This window comes from Necator americanus, chromosome I (assembly GCF_031761385.1).
Source record: "Necator americanus strain Aroian chromosome I, whole genome shotgun sequence".
NCBI classification, from domain to species: domain Eukaryota; kingdom Metazoa; phylum Nematoda; class Chromadorea; order Rhabditida; family Ancylostomatidae; genus Necator; species Necator americanus.
Genome location: NC_087371.1, coordinates 5,695,771 through 5,703,724, shown reverse-complemented (window position 1 = coordinate 5,703,724; position 7,954 = coordinate 5,695,771). Strand labels below are relative to the sequence as shown.

Sequence of the window (7,954 nt, the reverse complement as noted above, 5' to 3'; positions counted from 1 at the left end):
TGAGTTGTTTGTTTGGGAGGATAAAAATACTGTCTTTATTATCGTCTGACCCAGAAGCAATTGTATAGGCCAACACCCACTTCCAAAAAAAACCCCCCAACGATTACGAGTTCCGGTAAAACGCGTTGGTGCACGCCAAGCGGATTGATGCGCCAGTGACTTTATCCTTTTATTCTTTTATTTGTCAGGACTAAATTTTTGGAAGTTTGTTTGAAATTAGCGCTCAAATTTGCTCTCGAATGAGTATTTTCGAAAACAGAGTTTTGTTCGGAGACGGGTTTTTCTCAGCACAAGTTGGTAGCGATAAAAGCATTGTCTAACTATATCTTTACAAAAATGAATAGTGAACATGGTGAACGCTAACATACCCTTCGAACGAGATTATCCCGCGTCCTTCTTTTGGCGTTTGCTGGTATTTGGCAAAACTGAAAGCTTCCAGTTCCATTTTGGGATCATACTTCTGAATAATGGCAGTCGCTTTTTTTAAAGTAAAAATAAGGTTTTGTTATTTGAATTAGGATTTCACTTCATATATTGCACAAATGCAGAGAAAATCCTTCGACTTCGACTCTACCAATCTTCCTTACAAATTTATTATCCTTTCAAGGATACGGAGAATCAAAACCTTTTAATGAAGTAGTCTGCGGAGCATCTATTTGCGCCCTTGCCTAAACGTCGGTTTAAATTCCCGTACGAAAAAAATTGTTGCCTTAGCTGCGGTGGTGGACATTTCAGCAGCAGCTGAGGATTTTAATCGGGCTCATTGATTATGGAGAGTTTGATAGGAATCGAAAAATAAAAATAATCATTGTCCCTACCAGCGCATACAGTTGTCCTCCCATGCCAAGTTTTGCTCCCTTGTATTTCTTGCCGAGAGCAGCATTTCGGCGAACTTGTAAATGGAAGAAATCAATAACTCTTCGCTCTTCGACAAGATTCAACCTTGGATATTCGTCAATTTCTGAAATAATGAGCCGTTCTCATCTCATGAACAGTAGCGCTCTTTGCTTTAAAGAGAATTATTACCTTTGTCTGCACCGGAGCTGAGGTGGCCAAGAACGGCTACCTGGAAGTTATTTGATGCAAAAAATATGGATTAAATGAGGTAAAAATGTAAGACTCAGATCACGAACTGCAACGAGAAGAACGTGAAGGGAACTCATGCGGTTAGGCGCGGTTTGTTGATGATTTGGAGCTGATTGAGTGGATTGTGATTGTGCCGTGCTTTCCAAGGATTTTATATGGTTACTTTGCACAAAAACTTGTTCTACATAATGTATTGTTAGCAATCCACTCAAAGAAGTGGAAAAGTATCGATATTCCTTCATTCTATGCAGACAAATATGTAAATATAAAATATACCAAAAGTGTAAACACACACAATTCGTCAGTTTCCCCCGCAGTTTAAAAAAGAGGAAAAAAGAGGACAAGAATGTCCATGAAATCCAATGGAATCTATCAGACAAGCAGTACTCAATGCATGTATTCAATGGATTTTTATTTCTGCAAATTTTCGGCAGTCTGCACTCCGGGGAAAACAGACAGCTAAGTACACGGAAGAAAATCTGATGCATATGACGGAATTTCGTTTCTGCTGACAGGAGTATCGGAAAACCATATTTTGGTACTCAATATGCCTGATAAGAAGGAATTAGTGCCGAAAAGGCTTCCCAATCAAACGTTTTCCGTCACCATCCTTTTATCCTATTGTCTCATGTGTTGTTTCTCATGTTTTACTTGTTGTTTTTGTTTTTCTTTCATAACTGGTCGCTTTACCTTTACCTGCCAAGAATTTGATTCAAGAGATTTCTGGATCGGGTGCGCTTAGGCGCCCTTAATTTCATAGAAGCAGTTCAAAAGATAGTCTAAGACGATGAATTTCTTCAGGCTACCTCTAGAAGGAAAAGATTGTAATCCGTGATCCTTAATTTAAAAAAAATCATGAGATGTGGCGACGTATCCACGGTAAAGTCGAGTAATCGGATGATTCCTGTACATGGTTTATTTTTGAGTACAATCTAACTGTATAATAAGTGTACTATAACCGGAAGCTTATTTAAAATAGTTTTATCATTATACACTTCTTTATTTCATTATAGTATGATTTTTGAGATATATTCCGAACAAAGATCTCGGTGTTCGAAAATACATTACGTCAGCCTTGAAATTTATCTTTAATTACGACGCGAAAACCCAGGAGAAGCATACATACTGCTGCGGTTCAACCGGATTCAACAATAAGAATGAGTCTTCTACAATACGACAACGATAAGAACATAGCAGGTGGGAGGGAAAGCATGTCAAGGAGAAGAAAGCGCATGCATTGCGGCAGCGTTGCGTGCTGCTCAGGTTGAAAGTGGCTGGTGGCGACTATGCACTCGTCCAGTATCAATGACTATCGCTCACTGTCGTTATGGGAGAAGTCGACGCATTTAGGGGTTTAGAGAGACCCTGGACATATTTCTGGTTATAGTTGAGGTGCCAATAGCTTTTCGATACACGAAAAACTCGCTTAGGGTAGATTTTTTTGGTGTGGTCTTTTTATTCGCCTCTGAAGAGAATCCTCTCAGTTCTCCTTCTTCTGTCTTCCTCGAAAATAAACTGTGCTGTATCGAATGGAAATGCAAATTCATCACGACTATTCAGCAAAATGAGCTATGAACTACCGACGAAACCCTTTAATGATTCAGGTGATAAAATAAATCTCTCATAGTTTTTATTGTTCTATTTCCACGAAATGTTATGATGATTTAGCTTGAATTTATGAGTTTTATGCAAATATTTTACTTTAATGTATGAACTTCTACGCTTCCGTATGGAATTCTGCAATTGCACGAAAGCATGTGTTTGATGGCCTTCCACAACGGGTTGCCGAATCGTAGTGCGTATGACTGTGAGTGTAGAACTGCGATGGACAGCGGAGGCACTTCCTTTGGAACCGTGCCCCGAGCTGCAAAGTAGCTCGACATTCTTTCACAGTTTCCGATTTTTCCGCTTTCTTGGGAAAAAATCGGAAACTTAACTAGGAGTAAATCATTGTCGAGATTCTCCATTGCCTATTTGTAAGAAACTACAAAAAACGATGAGATTAATGTTTATTTTGATGAAATAAGTTTAGAATCACATGAAACCGTAACAATGTATCAGATGTATTTATGCAACTGATAGGTAATTAACATATTTACTCTTGGAATGTACAAGTAATTTACAGCATTTCCGCAATTTTGTTAATTTGTTTGTCATCGAAATACAATTTGGTAACCTAATACGAAGTGCAAGTAAACAAATATCTATCTTGTACGTGGGCTGCATGAATCTTTAAAAGCAACAGTTTTTCTTCCCTTTTTACTTGTAATAGTATGTCGGGTATATTGTCACGTTATGTAATTAACAACTTGTTTGATTAACGTAAACACCTGTTTGTTGTTTTTGTAATTTTTCACGGAAGCATCAGTTATACTCAAGCAGATCTAATTTGATCCAAACTCTTGGATTATCCATTGTCCTGTGTTTGTGTGCTCTTCGTATTCAGGCACGTGCACACACCCTGGCTGATCTCTTTGATTCATGGTGCGGATATGTCTCCGCAACTTTGTAGCTCCAACAAAGAAGTTTCCAGAGCAATCGTTAGTTTGAAATTGAAATTTTTCTCAAGAATTGGAATTCTTATACGAAAATCATATTTCGCAATGGAGAATTTGTTAACAAATCCAGTGAAATAATCAATACGAAATCAAAACAAATCAAGTTTCCTTGTAATTAACCATAACCATGATATTTTACAAAACAGCCATTTTACATAATTTTTTTCGATCATAATGCTGTTCAAAGTAATAAAACAAGATCATTTTTTGCATCTAAAAGAGCGAGAGCGAGAGGAATTTCCTATTTTCGATATGGCACTGATATAATCCACTAAACCCCGTTTCTATAATACAGCTGCTTCGGATCTTTTTCTTCTGATGGGCGGGGCTACCGTATCCACGCCACCGTGTCCGTTGCGCTATTGGCCAGCTGAAAGGGGAGGCCCCGCCCCGAACAATCGTCGCTGTTGCTGATTTCGAGGGGATACAGTCATTCTTGTTGTGCACTATTGATGAAAATAGAGTGGATAGGGATTTTCCTTTTATGACAGGTGTTCCTAATAGTTGGAGAAGGACGTTATCATTGCAACGCAAAATACGTATTATCAAGGAAGAGTGAAAATATCTTTGAAAAGTTCGACTTTCAATGATATGAAAATATCTTTGTTTACCGGTCAGCTTTTGAACAAGTAAACTGAAGAAAATTGTGCCAAAACAGTTAACAGAGATGCTGCAGGACACTATGCTTTCTTTCTCGTTTTTTGTTCTGTGCAGGCGCAGAATGAGTCACAGTCGCATTTCCACACGGTGCTACTTTGTCCACATGTTTTCCAAATGACTTTGTTTTTATTTCCGCTCATTTTCCATACAGACGCAGAATGAATTGCTGTCGCTTTTTTTTATCTAACCGATAAAATAGTCGCATTCTTTCAATAACTCTCGCTATAGCATGAATTAATCATTTTCTCATTTGTTCATTGTTCTGTCCGCAATCTATACGATGAGACATTTTCATCTTAGTCATATCTCCAGAAGACAGACAAAATTAAATTCTTGGAAGCGTATATATACTCTACATGATTGTTCACCTTTGGTTCGCAACAGCCCACGAATAAAGCTTCAAGCAAGGAACGACGACGACTAAATGGCGACCACGCGACAGAAACTGTGATCTTCACGCACGACGACTACATCGGCTTCAACAATAACCGCCAAGTGTCCCTTTCTACCGCAGCCGTCAGCGACATCAGCAGCCACCGCCAAGTGTACATTCTACACCAAAACCGCTACCCACGTAGCCTATCATCATCAGAAACACGTATCCGCCGTCAATCGCGACTGCCCAGTCCCCGCTTCCAGAAAGGCCCAACAGATACATGCCTTCATCATCAACTACCCCGAGTACCCGTCAGCACGTCCCACGCCAGTACTCACAAAGCGATCTTCAACGACTCCAGTGCACTTCATCGCCTCTACAAAGACTGTGAAAGATGAATAACTCACCGACCATACGTCGCCAAATCGGAAAACTCTCAAGACAACTGCCGAGACATATTGGAGCAGTCTACGACGTCCTCACTGATTACGAGCTGACAATCGACAATGTGCAACTCAACCATGTCGACTCCAAAAACCTCCCAATATTGCGCAAGGATTGCGTAAACGCCCGATCGAATCTGCTCATCAGCTATACCAGGCTAGAACAACTTCATCAGAACTGGATCGCACTCATTGCTGCAAACAAAGAAAGAAGAGAAAACGGTATTCTCTCAATACATCGACAAATATGGAGACTACCGCACCACGCTACAAGATGCAGTACCAATCCTTGAGAAAATGGACACCGCTCTCGACGCAATCGAAGAAGAGTTCAAGAAACGCTGACTCCCGCTATAAGGTTTCATCCCCACCACTACGGCTACATCAGAAGCTTCCTCCCTCGACTCACAGAGCACGAAAGCGAGACAACAGAACGACATCTCAACACCAGTCACCCTGCAAAATGAACAAGTGGCATCTCCACATCATCCTAGACCCGACATGATCGACCAGTCCTCGCGAAATCTTTGCAATTTCGTCGATGCATCTCTTCTCAGCAAAGTGGATCTTCCAATGTTCAGCTGTTCGATTCTTGAGTTCCCAGAATTCTGGGAACGTTTTTCCACCTTGATCGGGAATAAACCGCACATCGATGACGCAACCAAGTTCTCCCTGCCGAAATTTTCACTCAAGGGAAAAGCACTCCACTGCATCCAAGGCCTCCCGATTACATCCGCCAATTACCACATTGCGGTGGACATTCTCAAAACGCACTTCGACGATCGAGTGACAACCCGACATGTGTTGTTCTCCAAATTAGCGAGTCTCCCACCGTGTGACCCAACAGGAAAAGAGCTACAGGTACTTTACAACCAAATGTATGCTCTAATACGACAATTTTGCACTTATGAAGACGACAGCAAGGAATATGGTCTTGGAGCTATTCTCCTAAACAAACTACCACGCCATGTGAGAAGCCGGATCTACGACAAAACCAACAACCAAACCAATCTTACACCAACGGCACTCATCCGTCTTCTCACGGATATTGTCAGGAAAGAATCCACGTTGCGTGAAATGGAGTCCCAGGAACCCGACTCTACAAGCAGATACACGTACCACGTCATTCATAATCAAACGCAAATGATCCGTTCAAAGAAGGTCCTGCTATCCGTCCGTCAGAAAAGATGCAATTTCTGCTCGAAGATGAATCACAACTCTTTCAACTGCCAGACATACAAGACGGCATCAGAAAGAATCCAGGTCGCCAAAAACAACCGCCTCTGCTTCAACTGCTTGTCTGGAAATCATCTAACGAAGGATTGCACCTCGAAGAAAACGTGCTCTCATTGCTCAAAACGACATCATACGTCACTCTGCTTGAGATATTCTCAGAGATCGCTCGCCTCAACGCCAATGGCGACGCAGACAGTTCACGTAGCTAACCGTAGCGAACACCCTAACCAAACTGAGAAGAACCGATTTCATCGACCATCACAGCGACAACATCACGAACAACAGGGTCACATACACTTCTCGGAACAACCTTCACTCCCATCCAACCTTGCAGAACCAGCCACTACCCTTCACACCACTCAGCTACCACACGAAACAGTTAAACCTCCACTAATGTGTGCTGGCGTCGTACTCTTCAACCCAAACAACGAAAATAAGGAAGTTCACGTCACGGCTCTATTGGACACGGGAGCATCTCAATCCTACATCACAAACGATCTGATCGAACAACTCCAACTACAACCTTCGAACCCACAACGAATAACAATGTTTACGTTCGGAACGGAAAAACCGATGTCAATGGAAGCCACTAACCACGAAATCGGCATCCGCTGCACGAACAACACCACACATCTCCTCCACGTCCAAGTACTACCTATACTGACCAGGGATATAAAGTACGCTTCGATCCTCAAGAAAGAAGAAAACAACTAATACCTCGCCAACAAAATCGCCACGCCGAAACTTCTCATAGGTACGGATTACCTTTGAGACCTTGTTTTTCACGATCAGTTCAGCATATCCTATCTACCGAATGGATATCGCATCTTCGAAACGCGCATCGGCAAAATCGTGGCCGACAACACCTTCCGGCTCTACACCTTGAATAACGTCGTCTACACCTTCTCCACTTCAATGACCATTCCCGCTCGCCACTCCGACCTGGTAGAACTAGTAGAACGCTTCTGGTCAAATGAATTTTTAGGAATGGTCGACAATCTCAATCAATCCGATGACGATAAGTGCTTGGAAGACTTTAACAACTCAATCAAGTACAACAAGCAAGAGCGCCAATATTCGGTAAAACTTCCATTCAAAGACCAGCTAAAGAGAGGAATAATAGAAGAAATCGATGAAGGCCAATCCGCCAACATTAGTCATTACCTCGCTCACCACGGTGTCATCAGCGGGTCGAAAAAACACACGAAGGTACGCTGTGTTTCCGATGGTTCAGCAAAAAAGAAAGAAGGAATGAGCATCAACGAGATACTCCATAAAGGACCAACATTATTACCGGACCTACTCGGAGTCCTTCTTCGAACAAGAACAATGCCAATAATGGTCTCCAGCGACATTGAAAAAGCCTTCTTGATGGTAGAACTCCAAGAACAGAGCCGAAACTACACTAGTTTTTTCTGGTTGCGAGATCCTACAAAACCAGCACGTCGAATATAGTCGTCTACAGATTTCGTCGTGTTCTCTTCGCCCTCATACGTTCCCTGTTCCTCCTTGCTGCAACCATCCATTACCACCTTGCCAGTACAGGGACGCCACTTACAAGAAAGATACTACGGAACATCTACATCGACAACGTA

At 41.8% G+C, this 7,954-nt stretch overlaps 3 protein-coding genes across 4 annotated transcripts in view; 2 read left to right on the top strand and 1 right to left on the bottom strand.

Moving 5' to 3' along the window:
• RB195_004612 (uncharacterized protein) overlaps positions 1 to 1,163 on the bottom strand; it is a gene marked incomplete at both ends in the record, with an annotated part of 1,839 nt that extends 676 nt beyond the window's left edge. The window contains 4 exons of the mRNA XM_064182532.1: positions 369 to 460; positions 819 to 961; positions 1,027 to 1,066; positions 1,134 to 1,163. Of these exons, the coding sequence (XP_064033799.1) occupies positions 369 to 460; positions 819 to 961; positions 1,027 to 1,066; positions 1,134 to 1,163 (305 nt within the window). The remainder of the gene's footprint in view (positions 1 to 368; positions 461 to 818; positions 962 to 1,026; positions 1,067 to 1,133) is intronic.
• A 3,911-nt stretch (positions 1,164 to 5,074) lies between these two features.
• On the top strand, positions 5,075 to 7,814 carry RB195_004611 (uncharacterized protein; the record flags this gene model as incomplete). 2 transcript variants are annotated; one of them, XM_064182531.1, is made up of 3 exons in its annotated part: positions 5,075 to 5,345; positions 5,482 to 7,036; positions 7,157 to 7,814. In XM_064182531.1, the coding sequence occupies 3 exons, from the start codon at positions 5,075 to 5,077 to the stop codon at positions 7,812 to 7,814; spliced, it is 2,484 nt and encodes an 827-aa protein (XP_064033797.1). The 2 variants fall into 2 exon arrangements, with proteins under 2 accessions (XP_064033797.1, XP_013301426.2); XM_013445972.2 differs by lacking the exon at positions 7,157 to 7,814 and having other exon boundaries at positions 5,482 to 7,073.
• On the top strand, positions 7,347 to 7,814 carry RB195_004610 (uncharacterized protein; the record flags this gene model as incomplete). Its single annotated transcript, XM_064182530.1, has 1 exon — positions 7,347 to 7,814. One exon carries the CDS (start codon positions 7,347 to 7,349, stop codon positions 7,812 to 7,814), a length of 468 nt encoding a protein of 155 aa, XP_064033798.1.
• Positions 7,815 to 7,954: the final 140 nt, after the last annotated feature.